This window comes from Siphateles boraxobius, unplaced genomic scaffold, assembly GCF_051911475.1.
Source record: "Siphateles boraxobius isolate OS27281-9 unplaced genomic scaffold, OSU_SipBor_1 130, whole genome shotgun sequence".
Taxonomy (NCBI): Eukaryota; Metazoa; Chordata; class Actinopteri; order Cypriniformes; family Leuciscidae; genus Siphateles; species Siphateles boraxobius.
The window spans coordinates 48,179,826-48,204,576 of NW_027508734.1; the positions used below are offsets into that span (position 1 = coordinate 48,179,826).

The following is a 24,751-nucleotide window of genomic DNA, read 5'->3' on the forward strand; positions in this document are numbered from 1 at the left end:
TCGAGGACCTTGACAGAAATGTAGTGGAGTAAAAAGTACGATATTTATCTTTCAAATGTAGTGAAGTTAAAGTTAAAGGTTTCCAGAAATAATAATACTCATAAAGTGTACTTAAGTACCATACTCAATTAAATGTACTTACACCTCTGAGAAATGTTATTCATTTTAAGGTTTTAAAATGTAGTCTTGTTTAACGTAATCTTTCGAAACGTGTTTGCAGCAGAAGTCTAGTCTAGAATAGATTTCAGCCTTGTGCCTTTCAAACACTGCTGATTGCAATTTCAGCTGAAAGGCTAAGCAGGTGTCTTGTTTGTTATTTGTTCGAATTACAGTATGTACTTTTAGTTTCTACCTTTTTTTCCTCATCATTACGACACCGCATTGGTTACGGCATTTGTTCACACAGCGCGTTGATCCTGGGAAATTGCCCGGAAATTGCCAGAACGCCTTCTGTGTGAACGCAAACACGACCCGGGATTGATGCCGGGATCGATGCCGGGTTGGGGACCTAGTAACATTGCCGGGATCAGTCCCGGAACGCACGCTGTGTGAAAAAAAGCCGTAATCAATGCCGTGTCGTAATGATGACGCTGAAGTGAAGTGAAAGCAGGCTAGTGAAATGGTACGTAATGCGGTAGTTTATGATCGAATCAGAGACAAAAATGCACAAGCGTGGTTTCTCGAGAGAGAAACATAGTTAACATATCTCCCAAGGCATATCCCTGTAAGTGCAATACTCCCACTGTTTAGTGCAATATCTTAAAAATTCAGGTGATATTTATATTTATATTTATTCATACTATACAAAATACTGTAAATATGTTCATTATCTGTAAATGTTTATTCTGACAAAACCCAACTGTGACCATATATTTTTATAGTATTTTCATATTTTTATAATTTTATTTGTATAATTTGTATTACTATTTGTATTACTATTACTTGTTGTATCTGTAATTGTATATGTGCACTGGAAGCCTCAGTACCAAGGAAAATTCCTTGTGTGTGCAAGCACACTTGGCAATAAAGCTCTTTCTGATTCTGATTCTGATTCTGAAATCGCAGCTCATAAGCAAACTATAGACGCTGCTGAGACATTACATGTCACATCGGTGTCACATGTCTTTACGGGATTTTTACGGGTTGTGTGTGAACGCACTTTCTGATTCCGGAAAATCACTGGCAGTGTGAATGAACCAAAATCAAACGAACCCGGGTCAATTCCCGGGTTACTTTATCTGTGTATTTTCCGGAGTGTGTGTGTAAATGTGAGAGTGTGTGTTTATATGTGAGTGTGAGTGTGTGTGAGTGTGTGTGTGTGTGTGTGTATGTGTGTGTGTGTGTGTGTGTGTGTGTGTGTGTGTGTGAGTGTGTTTGTTTTTGTGATTTGTGAGGACACAAATGTGTATAATGACATGGGTATTACACTGGTATTACAACTTGAACGTGATTTATGAGGACATTTGCTGAGTCCTCATATTTTAAATGGCTTTAAAAACATACTAAGCAGGGTTTTATTAAAAATGTAAAAATGCAGAATGTCTCCTGTGATGGGTAGGTTTAGGGATAGGGGCAGTGTAAGCGGATAGAATATACAGTTTGTCCAGTATAAAAACCATTACGCCTATGGAATGTCCTTACAAATCACAAAAACAAAGCTGTGTGTGTGTGTGCACGTGTATGTGTGTGTGTGTGTGTGTGTGTGTGTTTGGTGCTATGATGGTATTTAGAGTTGATGCGAGGGACTCCATATTTCATCTATCGCCTGGTTAGGTGGCTCGATGTAGTACTATGGACTTTGTTTGGGCGATGTCTGTAGTCTCCCCTGATATCTCTTATCTAAAGGGGTCTGGGATGTCCTGTAGCTGTGGATTGGACTGGTCTTATGTAAGAGTCCCCGTATCAGAAACGTTTGAGGATGGAAGTTTCAGGTACACTGAGCTTTCTTGGGAGCAAGGTGGTGGTCATAGGATGCATCCTAATCGGTTGCTGATGTATTTTGGTTACTCTGGGTTGAGGCCCAGCAAGGTGGTGGTCATAGGATGCATCCTAATTGGTTGCTGATGCATTTTGGTTACTCTGGGTTGAGGCCCATCAAGTTCTTCAGTGCTTAAAGGATAATTCCGATATTTAGCACTTTGAGTCTGTTTTCATTTGAAACTGATGAAAATGGGTGCATCTTGGAACAAAAAGTGTCAGAACTAAATTGGTTTGATATGTTTATAGTTTTAACTTTACCATCTATTTTTGTTTTAAAATAAAAGTGATAAAATCTTGTGTAATGGATGCTATAGAAGGATGTCAAGCCATTGTCATTTTAAAGTGTTTTTGCTGATATGAGGAAAAAAATCCAGCAGGACTTATCATTATAGTACAGTATCTGTCACTATCTTTCTTTTCATTTCTCCCCAGTGCCCTGTCCAACCTCTTCAGCTTTTTAATCGTAAGAGTTAATCAACTGCTAACTCATTAGATGTCTGAATGTTGGACAAAAGGCCTCCGGATGGCTCACTGTCACGCATTGCTGGGTTTATGTGTTTGGTATCATAGCAACTGTATGAATGTGCAAATTGCTGGGCAGTCTTTGAAGCTGGCCTCATATCCAATGAAATGCCAGAATGCAGAGTTATTTTTGTGAATGGATTGATGGATTGAGGGCTCATTGTCATTTTGTGATAGCTTGTATTTTTCATTTTACAATGGGATGGTGATTTTTTGATAGCTTCCCATTTCACAGGATGGCAACACCACAAGTATCAAACCACTTTTGTTATGTCTGATGAATCACAGTTTGGGGTATTATTTGTTTTTAGTGTGTTTTGTTTTTCAATGTTCAAGTTCAACCCAGACATGGGAGACTGACATTATGTTTCTATACAGGTCCTGGAAATAATTCAACATTAAACATCACCAACATGACACAATATATATATAGACAATAAACATATACACAGGTCCTGGAAATAATCCAAAATTTAACCTTAGCAACATGACAACAATATATAGACAATAAACATACACAGTATACAAAAGAAAATAAATAAATAATAATTTGGAAAACAATGAAATATGAAATATCCATTCACATTTTGTATGCAGTCACCACAGGCAGGCTGTCAGCATCACTCAAACTTGCAGCTTGATCCATGAAGTTTATGGCATCTCATGGCAAGTGTGAAGTGGGCTGGAGTGAAAAGGCTGATGGCTGCGGTGCCATCACAGCTGATGAAGCAAATTACGGCTGTCCCTTTTGTGAAAAAATCCTGTTCGATTTTTGAGACATAAGTGTTCATTGCATCGATTGCACTGTAAAATCGGTTTTCCATGTCTAAAGACTGTAGCGTCTGGACCAATCACACACAAATTCACTCTCCCAACAAAGATCTGTGTAACTTCCCCCGAAACTAACATCACAATGAAGCTAACACCACTGGCAGAACCCAGTGTCCTGTTACACTGTTAAGACTTTTACGACCCCAAAAAGGGAATTCCTTATAGATGTGACTCTTACTGAATTCTTACTGAGAAGGAGAAATAAACCCTGTTAATCCTATATATATATATATATATATATATATATATATATATATATATATATATATATATATATAACCACTTGATAAAGGTATAAACATGTATCTAATTTTCCCATCTCATGATTTTCCTTTTTATGTTGTTTGGCCTATGTTTTCTTGTAAACTTTAATGGGTTAATGTTTCAGACTTTGCATACTATGGTTAACCAAAATCATATGTGTGGCATGTTTGGTCTCTATGAACTCCAATCTTCATTCCCCATTTGTTAACTTACATTACATTTTGCGGTTACACTTTATTTTAAGGTGTCTTTGTTACACTGTAAGTATACATTTAATGTACTTACTATAGGGTTAGGATTAGGGTTTGGTTTAGTTTATGGTTAGTTGAATTTAATTATGCACAATTTATAGTTATTACTACTAACGTTACATGTAACATATGTAACAATGACATTGTAAAATAAAGTGTTACCCATTTTGCTAAATTTGTGACGCATGGGTATTATAAGAATCTTGAAGATTCTTTTTCTTAAACACCCAGTGAAATTACAGATTCAAATGTCCTGCGCGAACACAAAGGGTCGTAAAATCTCCCTCCAAAGGGACAACTTCTTATTGGCTCACACACCTCCAGGGGGTGTGACATCTTCACACTTTAAAAATCACTGATCAAGATGAGCTCTTTCTCCTAGCTCGCTTAGCCTCTCTTAGCTCTTACTCTCTTGTTCCTTCCTGAGAAGTCCTGATGTGAAGATGATGCTAAACTAGAAGCTTTCTAAGGACCCACAAGCTTGTGCCAGGCTGCGGCCTTGTCTTTCCATTCACCAAAGAACCTCTGACTTCCACTGGTTCTCTCTCATCAAGACCACGTCAGCAAAGATGAACAGGAGCCTCAACAAATTGCATCAGGAAAGTTTAATTCAAAACATTGCCATAACATCAATGAAAAACATTACTGCAGGCTTCAACATGGCTGTGTTTACGATTAGAAATGTTAAACAAATTTCTTGATGATGAAGCTGCATATGCCCCCCATTGACCAGTTACATTTGACTACACTGCGTATTTGCTGCATAAAAAAAATCAGTTTGATTTTCGCATTGATCAGAACAAAAGCAGCAGACAGGCATTCAGGCTTACTATGGATACATGGATACTTCCCCACCCACTCCTCCCGATACCTGCAGAGACGTTTTTGCTTTTTAGCGGCATGTTGGGGTTCCGGCACACCAGCCATGTCAACGAAACAAATTAATGAAAATTAGCTTATCAATGCATATCTAAATTTGCGCCTACAGTATCTTTGTAGAACTTCAAAAAAAGAAACAAAAAAGATGCTGCAGCCCAATGAGCAGCCGGCGGGGGCTGTTTTTCTAAGCTACCTGGGATGCTGATATAGTATATATATTGTAACAGTCACTGCCTGTCACAGTGTTTATTCATTGCAACTATGGTCGCTATGTTCTTTCAAGCCATTGGGCGGACACAAGAGCGTCAGTAGAGTAAGTGCTAGGGTCTGTTTGATGCTGCTTCATGGTTGCAACTGCAACCTGTTTCCCCATCCTGTTTGACAAACCGTATGTTTCGTGCTCAAATGTAAGTTTAATGTTTGTATGTGTTACTCTGGTGAACTTAAATGGATATAGGGTCTCAGCTCAGGTGAGGGGAATGTATAATTAATAATTCATAATCAATAACTTATCATACGGTTATGAGTTATCACCTACAATTGTAAATCGCCCAAAAAGGGAATATATAGTCCATGTATCTGTATATATATATATATATATATATATATATATATATATATATATATATATATATATATATATATATAATTAACCACGGCGAATTATAGTCAATTATGAATATATATATATATATAATATTAGATAGCCTATATCAATTTTCGGAATAACCTTTAACAGAATTAACTACACCTTGAATGATCTGTTCGTCCACCGAACCGACCGCACGGTCCTCTGATCAATTCTCAAGAAGGATTATTCTTATTTCCCTCAGGAAAGGTTATTCTTCTGGTTATGAAGAATAACTTTCTGATAATATCACTAACTAAAGTAACAATATCAAACTTGTAGCTTAAGATCACACATTTAAGTGGCTTTGTTCGATGATCAACCGACAGAGACAATAAAGGGTATAATGGGGTTTAATAAATGAAGCTATAGCACAAATTACATTTAACAACGAATATATACAGAATAACGAATAACGGAAGTAAAAAAAGGAAGAAAGAGAGAGAGCGGATCACAGAAATAGCATATTTCAAAAACAGTTAACCCTTGAGAGCCAGCAAAGAATCAAATCACCTTAAACAGCGTAGACTTTTAAACGCATCTAAATCTGAATAGAAATAATACTTGCATGGATATTTGGTGCTTAGCAAGAATGCGTGTGTGTGTGTATTAGACATGTGACGGTATTCGGTAATGCGATAAATCGCGGTAATGAATATGCGCGATATTGTTATCGCGGGGACTTCGAAATACCGTGAAAAATAATAGATCCGAATTTAGATTTTTAGAACGCGCATCAGCTTATTTTCCATCAACCGCTTAAAAAACAATGCGTATATGCTGCGCAAAACACATGTGCACTTTGATGTAAACAATCCCCACATCACATGTATAAGCACTGTGTGCATGCAGTGCGCACTCTAGTCTAATGTAAACAATCCTCACATGGAGAAGAAGCACGGCGGAAGGAGGAACGCTGCCGACTATTTATCCCCCGCATGGCTGCCAACTCTCACGCATTCAGCTTGAGACTCACGCAATTGACACTTTCACACGGTCTCGCGCCACACATCCATTTTCTCACCCAGAGAAAAATCGCGGAGCAAAGAGGACACTGACACCGACAGACTAGACAGAGCAGGTTACTTTTGATATGAAAAAAATATCAGCTCTCAGGTTTTATAACGAAATTCAGACAATAAACACTGTTTTGGTGCTTGTAAATGTGACGTGACAGATCGCGCGCCTCAGATCAAGTAAACCGATCATCTGTTACTTTTTATTAAAGATACAGTACAACCCACCGAAAGGTACGTAGGCTACTTTCGATCAATCAGTGTTTTTCAACCACGGAAAGAGGTCAATAACACTGCAGGAGAACAATTATGTCACAGAACGTTACATTTACCTCAGGAAAGCCATTTAATGTTAGTTGACTATAAGAAAATAGCTATAGAGAGGAGTATTTTGCTAAATATGTGCACTATATTATTTTAATATATGTTTACTTGTCATTATATAATTGTTATTATAATGAAAATTACGGCATATTACATTTTTATATTTATATTATTATTATATTTATATTGTATGCATTATATTTAATTTCTCTCTGTATGTTTACAGCATTATGTGAGATATATTTTTTCTTGAGAAACATTTAAATGCAGGCTATCTACTGTAGCCTACCTAATATTTATCCAAATGAGTCAATATTGAATCAAGATTGAAATTAAATCCAAGAATTTAATTGAAATCATGAAAATTGTGTTAAGCAATAATACAAACAGTAGCCTCAGTAACCATGTAAACACTATAACATGTTGTCACTAAAAAATAAAATTAATGTTTTGACAATCACAATTACACATTGTGATGCAAGTTTTTTTTTAGATACCCCCAATCCGTCTGTTTCTCTTGTGCAATTAAAATATCGTGATAATACCGTATACCGTGATAAAAGCTCAATCAATTAATCGCAGCATGAAAATTTGATACCGGCACATGCCTAGTGTGTATGATGATCCTTGCTGGGTCCTGAGTTTGAAGCGATCTTTCGGCTCGTTTCGCTGGCGGGAAATTCAAAACTACTTGAAAGTACGTTTTCTTGAAAGCTATAAGGAAGAGTTTGTTTCCCTTGTAGGACCGGACTTCTACCAAACACGAAAAAGCAAGCGAGAGTGAAAATAAAAGACTGAGATAAACTCAAAACGAAAAGTAAAACAAAAGTAAGATGAGAGAACAAGAAGACAAGACAAAAAGCACAGATGCTCCAGCGTCAACATCCTTTAAGGAAGACGGTCCACACCTCTCTCGGAGCGACCTGACCAATGACATTCAGCAATCTTTGGCGGGAGCAGATTTCTTTGTCTCTGCTGACAGCCTAATTTGCATGGTTTATGAGGCCGTCATCAGTTTGGTCATTTCACTTCCAAGATGGTAAAACATAGTAAAATACATTTCAATGTAACCGCTTATATATATTTAGCTAAAGCAGACTGAGAGGATTAAAATGATACCAAGAAAGATATGTAAGAAGAACAGGAAAACGAAGTTACATTCATATGCATGAATATAGGCATTTAGAGTTTACCTAACACATCTAGAGAAGTCATAAAAATGAAAACAGAACACATCGGTATACAGGAATATATTTTGCCCTTGTCAGAACTACTTATTTCTCGTTTCATTTGTGAAGAATGTCTATATGTGTGTGTTGGGTCGCGTTCATTGGAATTCTTTCATGCTGGAAAGGGGTGTGTTGGGGGCGATAGGAATTCGTTTGAAGCTCACGCATTCTGGTTTATTGATGTTTGTGTAAACACTCTCATGCCATAAAGGTGTCAATGGGCAATTTGGACGCCATTAGATGCAGACTTTTCACCACACGCACAAACACATGACAAAATCATTTAATTATATCTATTTGTCTATGACTTGCAATAAATGTGGTATGTGTCTAACAAATGTTTAAATAGTTCTAATACATGCTGAAAGAAACACCACTCTTGTTTGTTCAATAATTTATTTATTAAAAGACCTCTTTCAACATATATAATATTGCTATACTTTTTTTCTTCTAAAAGAGAATGTTACAAGATCAAGAACAGTTATTTAAGGGTGGTTTCACACCTGAGCGTTTGCTTCGGAACCTGGTGCATTTTCTCCCTTGTTTCAGTTCGTTTAGGCATATGTGAACACTGCAATCTCACTCAGATCCACAACAAAACAATAGGCTTGTTTGAGATGAGCAAAATCTGCGCAGAACCGATCACCGGTGATCAGCGCGTAATGCATGCCGGTTAGAAATGTGTCCGAGTGCGGTCCGCCTTGCTCTGATGTCATGCTGACGTGTCAAAATACTCTCGCGAGCGCAAGGCGCACGTGTCGGATTCTGCAGTCGCGCGCAGTTGCTCTCCACCGACTGCGCTGATCAAAAGCATGATGGGAAACGACTTGCTGACGACACAGCTTAATGTTGATTGGTTTAAACAAACGTGATTAATTGTTCTCTTTTAAAATGTTTGATTTTAAAACTCGGATATCATGTCTTATGTGTATATGTTCGGTGTGAATATTCCCCAAATCTCGGACAGTGCGATCTCTATTGGTTATGCAATGTCATTTTATATATATATATATATATATATATATATATATATATATATATATATATATAACAAATAGCCTACCTGTATGTCTATATTAAAGAAAAAATGATTGATAAACACTTATTTGGAATGGAATTAAATAACAAGTTGGCCTACTTTGGGTGTCTTGTTCATTATATTTATTTTCATATGAAAGCAACAGAACTTCAATTACATCCAATTTATTAGCCACACTGGTCACAAGCGTGAATCCCGTGAATCCCGCAATATCCATCATTGATCTCGCAGGTGTCAAATCCACTGCGAGAAGCGAGAACTGTCCGGCTTGTCTACGCTTTTTTCACTCCTCCTCTCACTGCAGCCGCCTACTCTCGCCTACATTTCAGGCGAGGCAAGGCGCATCTCAAACAAGTCTATTCACTCCAAGAACACCTGAACGAGGGGGTCTCTGCTCGATTGCAAACAAACTCTGTGGCGGTTCGTTTGTGGTGTGAAAGCAATCCAACCCAATGAACCAAATGGTGTTATAATTCATAACGAGAAATGTGCTATATAAATAGCAGTAGTGTCTGATTCTGTGAGTGAGCACATTAGTTACCACAGTTGAAAACCAAAAAAGCTCCTCTTCATCTTAAAATGTTGTGTAATTGCGCTTCTTTGTGTGAGAATTCTGTCCCGATGAAGCCTTGATTCCTGCTATATCTGCATTATTACATTCGTATTGTGTTTGCGTGTGTCTTGACACAGATAACCTCTATACCGCGCTGGGAGATCGCATTTGACTTTGCTGCAGTATTAATACAAATGTAGTATATGATTTAACAGCGGCAATGACTGCTACATTCGTATAGTGTTTGCATGTGTCTCTACAGTTACAAATAAAGCTACAATAAGCTCATGGAGCGAACTTGTCAATCATCTAGATGGATGAAGCAGAAGAAACTCTGCCTAATGAGAAGACAGTTAGTCACATGTGACTTGCTTGAACACATTTTGCTATACTTTGAAAGGTTGCCTTGTGAAATTCGAACCATACCAAGAACAAAATGCAACATTGTAACAAATTAAGAACCTAGTTCGGAACAAAACAAATCATCTATAGGTGTGAATACTCCCTTAGAAAGACATAAGACTGAGGAGCTCAGAGAGCAAATAGTGCATGAAAGAAACAGGGGTGTCAGGGGTTGTGACAGCAGATGAAAGTGCTGGAGGTGGAAATGATCTGGGAGTAATCGTAGAGGGCAAAGGTCACTGCTCTCAGATGTCTTTGGAGGACACTGGAGCCTATGACACTTTACTATGCTTTGAAATAGGAGGCAGCCTGCTTTAGCATTTGAGAGTTCATTCTCAGGCTTCAGCTCAGGCACAGTTGTCAGGTCAGGTGCTTCCTTGGTCATATTATTTGTATTAATGGATATCTGTGTGCATGTGGATACTTGCAGTAATACTCACAGTAATTGAAACCATGGCTCTAACCATGTATTTTCAAATTATGTGCTGAATACAGTTAATTTCATGAATTGTTTTTGTTGCGTTTACACTTCAGCAGGCCGCTCCATTCATTGTTTATTTAATCTTTTTTTTTTAAATGACTTGTTTTACCTGATAGCTGCCGTAGCCTCGGGATAGTACAGTGTCCACTGGCTGCACACTTCCAGCAGATGCAGAAGTTCATCCATGTATTGTTTGTCTGCTGAGTCATGAATGAGTATCTGTTTTTGCATTCGCTAATAGTAGCAGGAAGTTGATGCATTTGTTTAGGATATGCTGTAAGAAACATCTCTATCTCACAAATCCAAAACATCTGTTGTAATGGCAATGTTGCTGTAGTGTGAATTTAAAAAAAAGGAACAACAGTTGTGATCCATCAGTAGACAATTTGACATTAATTGCTCCGACTATGTGTAAAACAAAAGGTATTAGTTGATGAACAGTTTCATGAAAATTGAAAGTCCTTATGTCACGGGGCGGCCGTGGAGAATAGTGTGAGGACTCAAGTGTAGAGGTGAAGAAGTGTTTAACTAAGTAGAACATAAATCAAACATAAATCGAAAATTAGGTCTCAAGAACTAAATAATAAATCCAGGAACATGACATGGCAGGCACAGAACTACACACAACTCAACACCCATAACTAACAATGAACGAGCACAGGACAGCAAACACAGGGGGTGCTTCTCATTTCTTATTTGTGCATCCTCGTTTCCTTTCCTCGCTTCCTTTCCTAGCGCCTCAGCTCCACCCCCTGTAGGATGTGAGGGAAGGATGCAAGGAAAGAAAATGAGGACAGAGGAATCGAATGAAAGCTTTTTGTATACTTTGGAGTACTTGATTACTCGAGCGTCACTTCATAGCGTCATCATCAGCGCTTAAAGCATCTGCCCGTATGTTGCTGAAGTTTGTTTATTTAAGAAATTCATAATGTATAATAATAAAGCAAGATACCCTGTTGAAATATGTGAGAGGTGTGGATTATATAAACTGCAAGGGTAAACTATAAATTCAAATTATTGTGTGAAGGGGGAGGAGAATGTATACGTGCATCACGTTTAGTCAATAAAACACTTCCGCATAGGATACACCTGTGTATCCTCGCTCATGACTCCTCCGAAAGACTCCTCACTCCTCGATCCTCGACTCCTCGCGGTGCAATTAGAGAATTGAGATGTCCTTCAAGATGGCTGTGCTTGATTGGTTTCCGGGTCATAGGATGGAGGACAGAGGAGCGAGGAGACGAGGAGGGATATTGAAAGGCACCCAGGGAGACTAAATAGGAAAGCAAACAAAGAGGGTAACGAGGGAAACTAGGTGAAGCCAATAATCCAATAACGAGGTAACAAGGTGGGAGGGGCTAGACAATCCAAAAGAGCACATGGCACACAGAGAACTCATGAGAGCCATACACTCACAGTAAACAAGACCATACACCAGGGTTTCTGCAGGTTTCACAAAGTCAAATTTAAGACTTTTTAAGACCTTTTTAAGACCATTATGAATGAAATTTAAGACCTATATCACGACATAAAAAAAATGTACAAAGGAAACGCAGAGTTTCAAAATTACTTGCAAAGAAAATTTATTTATTCAAACTGAACATAGTACTGAGGACAGCTTAGATGCATTTTTGAACTACAGAAAAAAAAAAACATCTTGACGTGAGTTTGCGGATGCGTGAGTGTGCACTACATTGATCTCAGCTCTTCTCTCTTGGCCAGAATCTCCTCCTCAATATTCTTGAGCTCAGCTGATTTTTCCTTGCTGGCCCTCCTCAGAGCATTTGACTTGGTTATTAGCTGAGCCATCTGACTGCCAGCCCTGCCCTCAGCCTCCTCTGCAAATTTCTCTGCATCTCTGAAAAGACATTCAGCAACTGTTTGCACAGTCCTCCTCCTTTTTATGAGTTCCTCCAAGTGATCTTCTGCCACCTTTCTCTTTTGGCCCTGTACAAGGGACTCTTTCTTTTTTCTCTCTGTCTCAAGGTAAAGACGGTACCTGGTCCTGGCTGATGCCACCGAACTCAAGAGTTCTTTTGTCAGGGGGACTTTGGCAACACCCCCGTGTCGAGTGACATAGTCGCATACCAGCCTCTGTGCTACTAAAGTGTCCTCTTGCATGTTGCAGGTTTCGATCTCTTTATTAACAGAAAAGCCTCTCTCAACAGTGGCCTGTCCATGAGATAAAATCAGGAGCTTCTGGCAAAAAGCAAAAAGCTCTGGTAATTTCCAATGAAACTGCTCAAGAAGATGTCAAGCCTCTTTTGCATTGGTGTAAAGGTGAGGAACTCCTCACTTCTGCACTCAACAGACAGGAAGGCTTCAAATTGTTGGAGAATGACATCCCCTGAAACAAAAAAGTGAAAACAATATATTGATAAATAATTGCAATCCATCATTACAATATATCAACAATCTGTAATGGTTATAATGAGCAGAATCACGACTCTAGATTTGTTTATAATGGTAGACAATGTCAAAGCCTATTTCAAAACCAAGTACGTCTCTGCACACAGAACAGGTGCTTAACCATGAATATGACAAAAGTAACAGATCCGCACTCAAATGTAATCCTGACTAGAAAAAAAGAAGAAAAAAAAAGAAGTGCACACAACAAAAGATAAGTCTACTGAAAAGGAGAACCAAAAAAGTCCTGGTCGTAACAGATTGTGTTAACAACATTATTCAAATATTCAAAATATTTCTCAGTGCTGACCTCTTACTTTTGCCAAAAGCCTCTTCTACAACTATTCCTACCAGCAAAAACACCTCCTGTCAGTTGCTTGTCCTGCAGAAATGTCTGAACAAGACATTTCATCTGCCTCTTGCACTTGTCTGGGTCTCTGAACATGACAGAGGGGTCCAGACACGCCAACTGCCTAACTTTGCATATCTGAGAGGGCTCTTCTCCTGCATTTTCCTTACGATGTTTGAAAGTCCCTGTATGCAGTCTCTTTTAAACTCAAGGACTCTGAGCTCAACCATTTTCCTGCTCTGGGTGTGAGAATAAAGTAGTCAATACCTTGCACAGTAAAATTATATTTGCTGCTGTTGAACATCATTCAGGGTTTCTGCAGGTATCTTCAAAAAGATATTTCCAAATGAACACACTACCTTGAGGACTGACTCAGCACCCAAGCCAATGTCAATGTCCTTTTGTTGGATCCAGTTCTTCTTGTCAGCTACATCCAGCTTGGTTAGCTGCAGTGTGGTGATGTCCTGGAGGACATCTCTTTTAATAAAGCGTCTCAGTAGACTCTGCCAAAAGATAATCTCAGAAGTAAATGGAAGTATCTTGTATCCACATTTATAAAAAATCTAAGCCATATAAGTCACATCATAATTACAATTAATACAAGTTTAAGAAATTACTTATTCTTCATTGAAGTGTACACATCAATTAGGCCTAATCAGTAGTGGCAATAGTTCTTTGCTGGTAATGCAAGTATAAATCACTACCTTGATCAACTCAGCCAGGTCATTGCTGAGGAAAGGCATCACTAGCTCATCTGTTTGATACCTCTTCAAAAAGGGACTGAAAAGCCTGGCAACAGTCAAGGAGAAGTGTAACTTGGCGACAATGAGAGTATCATTCATGGCTTCCTGCACTGTGTCAAAAGATGCTGTCCCAGGGTTTGGGAGTTGTTTTCTTCTCACTGCATCCATATACTGTGTAAGTGATGGCCAAACTTCAAGAGCCCTCTCTATCACAGGCTGGTTTTCAAGCCACCGATGACCACAGAAAGATAAAGGGAAGACGGTTGACTTGGTCATAGCAGTGTAGTCTTCTCTCCTTGCTGGTACATTGTGGAATAATGTGTGCATCGATCTCAGCAGTTTCTCTACTTGCCACACGGAAAAGCCACTTTTGACAGCATTGTGTAACGTGTGGAGTCCACAGCTCCCCACAGCAACAAGTTGAGAACCTCCATACCTTTCTGCGTATTCTTGTTGGAAGAGTTCAAAAAACTTGAAATTCACATTGGGCCCATCCATTGAAATGGACACCAGTCTCCTTAGGTCAAGGGGGTCCACACACTCCTGAGTAAAAAACAAACAAACTTAATTTCAATTCATATTCATTCATTCAGACAGACATATTCTGTTATTTCTGGTGTTGTTTAAAATTAACCAAGAAATGAGTAGAGATGCATTATACCGTGAATGCTGGCCCCTTCCTTTTCTTTTACTTGTGTATATATTCCATGTACATACATTTTTACTATGCCCCATGGAACATGTATCTAGGCCTATATTATGTATTCTACAACACAGTTGTCCTTCCTAATACTCAACTATCCAGGCCTTTGGAAGATAGGTAATTGTCATTCCTTTTAGCCATAGATCAGTTCAATGTTTCTTCCTTCCTACTGTCATTGGTGCTATAACATTACAAGTTTAATTGAATTATTTCTTGCAAAATAGCCACCTAGCACAGTTACAGATAAGGGAGGTAGACACCATACTGTTCAACAGGTAGTAGAAACAATATGAAATTAAGAAAAATAGGTAACAAAACAATCCACTCAATGGAGAACTCCGGTCAATTTTAACATTGAGTTCATTTTTTTGTAAATTTGGAGTGCTGTCAGTACAGAGAACAACGACAAAAATCGGTGTTGCCTACACTCTTTTTAAAATTTGCACCCTGTTGACTTAAATGGGGCAAGTTTTAAACCTGCTTTTAGCCTCTTAACATCCTTGATGTGTCATTACAAGTGCACAGCCATGTGAGTGACTATTCAGAGTGAACACGGTGAATCTGACTGTGTATGATATGTGCAGTATGTGCCAGCGCACATACCGTATTTACTTCCTGCTTTCGGTCGAAGTCCACAGTAGTCGATTGTCGAGTTCACGCGCGCGATCATTGGTAACTAAGCATTTCAAGAGAACGCGCCCCATTTAAGTCAACAGGGTGCAAATTTTAAAAAGAGGATAACACGGTGTAGGCAACACCGATTTTTGTCGTTGTTCTCTGTACTGACAGCACTCCAAATTTACAAAAAAAATGAGCTCAATGTTAAAATTGACCGGAGTTCTCCTTTAATACAACAGAAAATACCACTCTAATCACCCTTTTGCTAATGAAAAAAAATCTATAAACAAAGTCATAACAGCTAAAATAATTTTAGCTAAAATTTATTTATTTGCTAAAATAAAACATTTACTTACTTTCACATGTTTCATTAAGTCCTCGGCAGTTGCATGACTCATGAACTGGGATCCCAGGTATCTTGACTGCACCTGCCCGGCTTCCCAAAAACGGACGTGCAGGTCCAGCTGTTTCGTTTTGGTGGTGCGATTCAGACTTTCGTCGAACATCAGCACGAATGGTCCCGTGATTTTGGAAATTAGTTCTCTTTTTATAAAATCCGCTATTCCAAAGCGCGTAATGTAGGACGTTTTATCTTTCCCGCATCTGAAGGATTTAGCTATATCAGAGTCCGGAAACATTGTTTGAAACAATTCCCCGATTTCCTCATTCGCACTGTAGGACTGGTGTCTTGTCACCGTGTGAAGAACCCAGAGCACCTCCGCTTTTAGTGTTGGCTCTGATCCAAAAGCAACACGGAGGTCGATTGCGGGAGTTGCGGAGCTACTGTGTGGGCCTAGCCTAGGTGTAGAAGTAGTGCTGGAGCCGCAAGATACTTGCAAGAACTGGCTGATGGCTGTCGTTTGCTGGAGACCCTTCACAGCAGTTAGATGTTTTTCACTTTTTGAATGAGACTCCAGCGCCCGTACACCCAACGTTCCCAATTTAATCGCTTTCTTGCATAAGAAGCAGTAGGCTTCAAATGCGTTATTTGCAACTGGCTTTAACCAAGCACGAAATTCAGATTTTTCAAGCCAGGTATCGCTAAACTTGCACTTCCCCATAGCTGAATAAAATCCGTTTTACGTATTTCTGTGGTATCCGAGAGACTCGCGCCAATAACACGAAAGCTCAAAGCTGATTGGCTGTTGCATGTTGGTCTATTTTGTAGTCGTAATACAGCGAATTATGTTTGGACTAGCGAAATAAGAAACTACAACACCACGGAATTTAAAAAAAAAAACATTCCAAAGCGCTGCGGGAGCATTTAAATGAGATATACATGGACGTAGGAAAATTAAGACCTGTTTAAAATGATTTAAGACCTAGAACACAATACTTCAGCAAATTTAAGACTTTTTAAGGCCTTAAATTGTGATTTTGAAATTTTAGACTTTTTTAGACTTTTTAAGGCCCCGCGGAAACCCTGATACACACACACAAGACCAGGAATGTCACGGCTCTGGCACGACACCAGATTAATAAGATGATCCCAATTCCTTTCACTCACTCACTTTACTTTCATATGCAATCTCCATTAATTAAATCAAATTATATTTTTTGAAAGAAGGAATACTTCCAGAGTTGATCTTACAAAAATAACTGGGTTGAATCTTAAACAAGTCACATCATCGATCATCTGGGTTTAAGGTTATAGCGTGCAATGACTATATTGACCGAAATGGGAGATTGATAAACATGCTGAAACAATAAAAACATTCAACATTTAAAACATTAAAAAATTCCGATTCCGATTATTCCTCTGGAAAGCAGCGTGCAGCTCTTTATTAAAATTTCATGACTGACTGTGAGTGTTTAGGCGATCGCCTCGTTCAGATAATGTTGCACAATTAAAATGAAAAATGACACACATAGTATCATGTAAGTCTAAATAAACTGTTTTAAAGATTGACGTTTATTGTTCAAATAAGTTTAATTTCGTGTCTAAACTGTGTCTGGCCATTACTTTCTGAAAGCCACGCGGGGAGACTGGGCGGGGATTTAAATTACGTTCACCTGTGAATGCAGACACGATGGCTGGATTGCGTTTACATTACACTGAGATCTGATCACAATGCGTCCTCGACTACCTCCGAACCAGGACACGCTGATCGGATAACATTCCCATCAGAAGCACGTTTACACTTGTCTTTTCAATGTGTATGTGGACAACATCCAGATACAGGTCGCATGTTAATGCCAAGTGTAAACGCAGCCATACAAATACGAAATGCATATTAGTGGTCGACCGATATGGGTTTTTTGATGGCCGATACCGATGCCAATATCTTAGAGAGCAGGGTGGCCGATGGCCGATATAAAGCCGATATTTATATGTATATATCAAACATATATATATACTTTATATAAATCAATACTTAATAAATTAGATAAATTTAATAAATATTTAAAAATAAACATGCTTAGGCCCAATACTTTAGATGGCAACTTCTTGAATCTGCAATCCTATTACAGTATTTTTTTACAAATGAAGTAATTGTTTAAAAATTTGTGAATAAAAAGGAAGTAAACACTGTAACGGCACTCAGTAATCTGGTAATTTCATGCGCACTGATAATCATATTTTTTTTACTTTGACTTTTGACAAGGTAACTCTAATTTTACATACAACACACAGTGAAAACGACATGAATATGATACAGTGGGCAACTGGATATAGCACAGCATATTTTAAAATGAAGGATTTAAAGTTTTTCGATCGCGTCTCCTGTGAAGCTGATCTTTTTTTGCATTTACTCACTTCGCACAGACCGTCACTCGCGGAACACGTTTATGCAGGCTACAAATGCACACTTCACAAGATATCACAGTTGGATTCGATTAAATCTGCAAGGTTTGTGAAATTAAATGTTTATTAGATATTCAGAGATTTGTTTAAATGATGTAGATGCGCATTTGCTGAATGTTGACGGTAAATGAGAAAGTATTTTAGCCTGATTGTTTGGCTTTTCGGTTACAAATAATATAAAAGCAAACGCATTACTTTTTCACATACCATTTACTTTCTTTGATTAGCAGTTCTGTAGCCACGGGTTCTGTCTAACAAAGTATTAGATATGACTGACAGAGAGACGGAGAATGTGAGTGAGCGTTGTGTGATCAGATTCAGGCGCTGCCGTTCTCTTCTCAGGTTCTGGTGTTCTCAGCGCCGCCCGTCAAAATAAAAGTCTGCAGCGCCGTCAAAATAAAAGTCCCGCTTCCAACACATCGGCCAATCAGAAAAACGTATCGGCCGATGCCGATATTTTAAAAAAGCCTAATATCGGCCGATATATCGGCCGTGGCGATATATCGGTCGACCACTAATGCATATACCAAATGAAATCATACATTCAGGCATGTAGTGGCCATCAGGAGCACATGAACATTCCCAGAAGTCCAGTCGAGTAGTGGATCGATCAGTGAAACGTGGGAGACCTCCCCCCATATAACTGTTGAAAAATAAACCCCAATATGCTGTTTTTTTGGAGCTCATGGGAAACTCCATAATGCAAAATAATCCACACATATATTATTAGTCAAGTCACCTTTATTTACAGTGCTTTATACAATACAGATATACCGTAAATTTCATATATTTTTTTTTTATTACAGTGCGGTCTTTGCTGAAGATCTGTGCCGAGGGTGGTCTAGTTGATGAGGTCTTCACATGGACTCTGTCTCTTGGTTGTCTCAGGATACAGGTCCACCATCTGGGGTCCATTTTTTTGTACCTAGCTTAATACATCTGAGGTGATTTGACAGATACCATATCTTCTAATCATGATAAATGATCTCTGGCTAATTTGGTTCTTCAAAAGAATTTGTGGATTTGATTAAATATCTGGATGAAGTTGTCTGAAATTACTCCGCGTTCTTGTGTTCATTGGAAAGGGCAGATATAACGATACTTGAAACCATGATCAGCAATGCAGCGATTGGCTGGCGGCATGACAGCAATGTATGACATTCAATTCAATTCAATTCAATTCAAATTTATTTGTATAACGCTTTTCACAATACACATTGTCTCAAAGCAGCTTTACAGAAAGTGCATTTCGGAAATGTACATAGAAAAATACAGTTATTTATCATATTATACATCATATTAAAAAAGAAACATCACACACCTGAGGAAGAAATTAAGACTTTTATAAGGAAACAGCCAAGTAACCAAAATGGCATAGAAGTTATAATAGATAAATGAAATGTGTACTGTTTGTTACATGATTACCAATATTTCACAAATTCTAGTATTTGTACGGGCTTTAGTTTTTAATTTCAATGTTGTAATTAGCAATTCACTTAAATCTACACATATTACATTAGAAAAATATTTTTGACCCTTAAGAAACTTTTATTGATGGCACAGCATCTTTTTATGAAGTTATCTGCATCTACTGCACTGCACTAGCCTTCTCCCATAATAGCTGTAAATAATCAAATTGATGCACAGCATAGTACATCATGTCACCTTTATTTATATAGCGCTTTTTCCAATGCAGATTGTTTCAAAGCAGCTTTACAGAGATAACAGGAAAATAATGTTTTAACAATATTGTTAAATACAAAATGAAATGTCTCCAACTAAGCAAACCAAAAGCCAATGGCGACAAAGGCGAAGAAAGGCAAAAAAGGCTAAAGTGGCAAGGAACCAAAATTCCATCAGGTGACAGAATGGAGAAAAAAAACTTGGGAGAAACCAGGCTCAGTCGTGGGGCCAGTTCTCCTCTGGCCAACGAACGAACGGTGTATGATTATGAGTCAGGCAGCATTACAGGTCAGAAGTCAGATTGGATCGTAACATTATATTATGCAGTTCAGCTGGTTGGGGATAGGAGTCATCACTCGCATATGGGGATGAGTTTGTTGAGGATCAGTCCTGATGCTTGTCGTGTTGATGAGGCCTTCACAGGGGAGAGTCTAGTTGACACAAGCTCTGCTGACACTTCAGGGATGCGTTGTGGTCGTGTCCAGACGCAGGTCCACCATATGATCTGGAAACAGCCCGGATCCGGCTGATTACAGTAAAACGAATCAGCCGTATCAGAATACAGTAAAAAGAAGCAGAAAGACTAACATTAGCGCAGATGCCATTCTACTTTTGATGTAACAGGTACATTGGGTGTTTGAATAATAGGAATGTATACTTTTCTATGTGCCAGGTTAAAGAGATGTGTTTTTAGTCAAGATTTAAACTGACAGAGTGTGTCTGTTTCCCGGACAATGTTAGGAAGACTGTTCCTGTTGAAAATTAAATGTTCCTTTCTACATGAAATAAGCCTGCTACCGAGCAGGTTTGAGCTTAAAGACATGTTGCTATGGCGTCAACTCTGGGATGAGCTTCAACCTAACAATCCTTGATCATGTCAACCGTAAAGTCCAGATAACTGAGTGGTCCATGTACAAAAGAGTGGGCATGTTACGTGCCACATGCACTAACACAAGAGAGCGACACCTATTAAAAGGCACCGCCCGGAGTTCCGTCTCCTGCTCCACTAAATCACTCCACAACACAACAAAAGTTCAAGAAAAGTAAACATTTATTTTTCCTTTTCCTTGTAGAAGTAGGGGTAAGATTTGGTTCGCTCAAAACAAAGTGTGAACTGAGAGGATTAAAGTCGGCCACAAAACAACAAACAAAACGGGCGTTCTGACTAGATTTTAGATAGTCTTCCCTGGGTTTAGAAATAAAATAAAAAAACAATGCTTACCTCCCTACTAACCAATAAACAGGAGAAAAGGTGAAAAATAAACAAACGGCCTCCGTCCTCTCAAACAGTCTGGAAAGTAAATCAAGATAACAATTACCGGCCTATACCGCTAACAACATTGGTGCTGCACACAAGCAGCTTACTCTACACCAAAGACCACTGAACAATTACCGGCCTATACCGCTAACAACATTGGTGCTGCAACAAGCAGCTTACTCTACACCAAAGAGCACTGACACACTAGGATCTGACAATATAACACCGTGAAGCAGGAGGGGGGGGGAACTCCAGGAACAGAAGCTTCCACACAGCTTATATCCATTCGACGAGTCCATCAGCCCCGCCCACTTAAACAGCTGCACCTGTAACGCAATTAAGGGACAGGAGAGAGAGAGAGCAAACCCACAAAAGAAACAAGCACGTACACGTTCACTTGTTCTACACATTATTACTTACGTTCTGACACGTAACACTCCTCCCCTCCCCAAAGATTAATGGCTATAGCTCATTGATCCCTTAATCTATTCAGCACTGTGCGCTCTGGACAGCGCAACGGCGATTTGATTTTCAGTGCCGCGCTTGTGGATAATTTCCAAATTGAATTCTTGAAGGGCGAGAGACCAACGCATTAAGCGTTGGTTTGCGTTGTACATGCGAGAGAGAAAAACCAAGGGGTTATGGTCCCTATAAACTTTAATAGGGAGGGTTGAGCCACCCAAATAAACCTCAAAATGTTTCAACGCCATCAGTAAGGCGAGAGCCTCTTTCTCAATAGTACTATATCTGTATTGGCAGCGGTTAAACTTCTTCGAGAAGTAGCACACCGGTCTCTTGACGTTCGTCTCGGATGTTTGTAGAAGGACAGCCCCCCGCGCCAACCAAACTGGCGTCAACCTCAAGTTGAAAAGGACGTTCGAAATCAGGTGCGGCCAGGACTGGGGCGTTACATAACAGATCTTTCACTCCTGAAAAAGCGTGTTCACACGTAGAGGTCCATTGAAAATTTTGTGTCGGGCGGAGAAGGTCTGTTAGAGGCGAAACAAGAGTAGCAAAAATGCAACAAAATCAGCGATAATACCCAGCCATACCGATAAAACGGCGTAACTCACGTTTGTTTGTGGGTCTAGGGAACTCAGTGATAGCCGCAACTTTAACATCCAGTGGACATACCTCACCTTGACCCACACGTTTGCCAAGATAGGTAACGAAGGCTTTGGCGAATTCACATTTCGTCAAGTTCACGGTTAACTTTTGTTGTTGTGGGGGCTCACACGTAATGGGGGCTCGTCATCAAAGTTCATAATTCTTCGGTCAAAGTACAAAACCTCAAATTTGGTGAGTAAAAACTAATTTTTTTTTCTCTCCTATCTAACTTTAGATAACATAATTTTGGGGAAGAGAATAATTATGGAAGAGGAGATTGAAGCTTTTATTATCTCTCCGTCTGTCGAGCAGTTGGATCGTTTTCAAAAGAAAGAATTGCTGCAAATTGCTGAGAGTTTTAAAATATCCGTGTCATCTTCGGCACTAAAAGCTGATATTAAAAAGGAAATCCTGTCAGAGATGATCTCTATTGGTCTCTTGACCGAGGAACCTGATGTACCTCCTGCACGTGAGTTTGATCCTGATGTGGCATTGAAATTGAAAGAGTTAGAATTAGAGATTAAACGTCAAGAATACGAAACTCGTGTATTAGGTTTACGCGAACTGGAGGTGGTTCGTTTAACCAAACGGGAGGAACGAGAACAACCTTCCGTTAGTGAGCCACAGGGTTCTTATAGGTCAAACCAATTTGATCCTACTCGTTATATGAAGCTCGTTCCCCAATTTAGAGAATCGGAGGTAGATGCTTACTTTACGGCTTTTGAGAGGGTTGCAACGAAGCTGGCCAGGCCCAAAGATATGTGGGCAGTGATGTTGCAGAGCAGCTTCGTGGGCAAGGCACAGGAGGTTTGCTCTGCCTTGCCGATTGACGACTCCCTCGATTATGATGTAGTAAAAGCAGCGGTTTTAAGAGCATATGAACTCGTACCAGAAGCATACAGGCAAAAATTCAGAAATCATACTAAGGCGGCTAGACAAACCTTTGTGGAGTTTGCGCATGATAAAAGGGCAATGTTAGAGAAGTGGTGTACTGCGTCTGAGGCTACAACGTTTGAGCGCTTCCAAGAATTAATATTACTGGAGGATTTCAAAGGTTGTCTCCCTGAAAACTTAGTGTTACACTTGAACGAACAAAAGGTTTCTAGTTTGGCCGAAGCTGCAGTATTTGCAGATGAATACGTACTGACTCACCGAACCATTTTTCCCACGCCCCGACAGAGTCAAAATGTTAGGGGGATTGCTGAGAGGGGTTCGTCAGACGTGCGTTACCCAAGAACCGACACTCGTGCGTGCGTGCCCGGGAGAAGTATGTTTAAAAACACAGAGTCTAAACGCGCGTGTTTCTTCTGTCTTGATCCCGGTCATTTGATTGCAGACTGCAGGGCATGGAAACAAAAGAATGCGGCTGTTAAAGCAAAAAGCGTTGCGCATTTGGTTCTTGAACCGCAAGTAGAGATGGCTGAGACGTTTTCACCTGGAACAGAGTTGTTTAAACCTTTCTTGATGAGCGGTTCAGTTGCCATTTCTCCGGGCGATGCGTCAAAACATGTTACCATTTTGCGTGACACTGGCGCGGCTCATTCGTTCATTCGCGAAGAGGTACTCCCGTTGTTCGCGGACACGTATACAGGAACTGATATATTAGTGCGTGGAATTGAGCTCGGATGCGTGAAAATTCCTGTTCACTCCATTTCTTTGAAATCCGAGCTAGTCTCAGGTCTTGTAAACGTGGGAGTATGTGTCAAACTACCAATTGAAGGTGTCGATTTTATTTTAGGGAATGATTTGGCAGGAGGCAATGTTTTTCCCTTTCCTGTAGTATCCGACTGTCCTGCGCAAAATTCAGCTTCACTCGATGTCTCTCCTCCTCTACTTCCAGCGTGTGCGGTGACGCGCTCACAGTCACGGAAGTTCGCAGACACGGTCGATCTGTCTGACTCGTTCCTGTCGGATTCGGAAGCTACGGAACTGTTATTGTCAGTGGATGACAATGTGTTAATGACAAGCTCTAATGTGCGTTCTCAGGGCCAAACTGGTATAGTCGGACGAAAGCAGCTTAGTAGGGCACAAAAGGCAGATCCGTCTTTGTCACGTTGTGTTGAAAACGCGGTGAAAACAAAAGATGAACTTGCTTGTGTAAGGATGGGTTACTATTGGGATGGGGATGTCTTAATGCGTAAGTGGCTTCCAGTATCTGGGGACAAGGCTGGCTTAGAGGACCATACTTATCAAATTGTAGTACCCTTGTGTTATCGGTCAATAGTGCTCGAGCTCGCTCACGATCACCTAATGGCAGGACACTTTGGGGTCAATGAAACTTTTCAACGTGTTACCAAGTATTTTTATTGGCCCGGAGTGAAATCGAGTGTCGCGAGATACTGCCGTTCTTGTCATGCGTGTCAAATCGCGGGGAAACCTAATCAGGTCATTCGACCCGCGCCCTTACACCCAATTCCTGTGGTGGGGGAGCCATTCGAACGTCTAATATTAGACTGCGTAGGACCGCTCCCAAAATCGAAAAGCGGACACCAATATCTCCTTACGCTGATGTGCACAACCACTCGGTTTCCGGAGGCGATCCCTCTCCGTAATCTAAAAGCTAAAACGATCGTGAGGGAACTAATCAAATTTTGTTCTCTGTTTGGTCTGCCGCGTATAATACAAACAGATCGTGGAACTAACTTTACATCGAAACTGTTCAAGCAAATGCTATCTAGG

At 39.7% G+C, this 24,751-nt stretch overlaps 1 protein-coding gene and 1 long non-coding RNA gene across 5 annotated transcripts in view; one reads left to right on the forward strand and one right to left on the reverse strand.

The window, feature by feature from the left end:
- LOC143737796 (uncharacterized) overlaps positions 1 to 24,751 on the forward strand; it is a 263,649-nt gene that overhangs the window by 63,612 nt on the left and 175,286 nt on the right. The window lies entirely within an intron of this gene.
- LOC143737776 (uncharacterized) lies at positions 11,830 to 16,617 on the reverse strand. 4 transcript variants are annotated; one of them, XR_013203716.1, is made up of 5 exons: positions 15,575 to 16,617; positions 13,859 to 14,440; positions 13,514 to 13,657; positions 13,157 to 13,393; positions 11,830 to 12,746 (listed from the first exon to the last, which is right to left on the reverse strand). XR_013203716.1 is itself a non-coding variant. In XM_077229639.1 (5 exons), the coding sequence occupies exons 1-4, from the start codon at positions 16,277 to 16,279 to the stop codon at positions 13,214 to 13,216; spliced, it is 1,611 nt and encodes a 536-aa protein (XP_077085754.1). In that variant the 5' UTR covers positions 16,280 to 16,617; the 3' UTR covers positions 11,830 to 12,746; positions 13,169 to 13,213. The 4 variants fall into 4 exon arrangements, 3 of the variants coding, with proteins under 3 accessions (XP_077085754.1, XP_077085755.1, XP_077085756.1); XM_077229639.1 differs by having other exon boundaries at positions 13,169 to 13,393; XM_077229640.1 differs by lacking the exon at positions 13,157 to 13,393.

What these genes read in the sequence shown, in the direction of transcription:
- LOC143737776 (XM_077229639.1), bottom strand. Translation starts at nt 16,279, where the DNA reads ATGGGGAAGTGCAAGTTTAGCGATACCTGGCTTGAAAAATCTGAATTT. An exon ending in ACCTGGCTGAGTTGATCAAG is followed by an intron (nt 13,658 to 13,858) that starts GTAGTGATTTAT and finishes ATCTTTTGGCAG; the next exon opens with AGTCTACTGAGACGCTTTAT. An exon ending in GTGCTGAGTCAGTCCTCAAG is followed by an intron (nt 13,394 to 13,513) that starts GTAGTGTGTTCA and finishes TCTCACACCCAG; the next exon opens with AGCAGGAAAATGGTTGAGCT.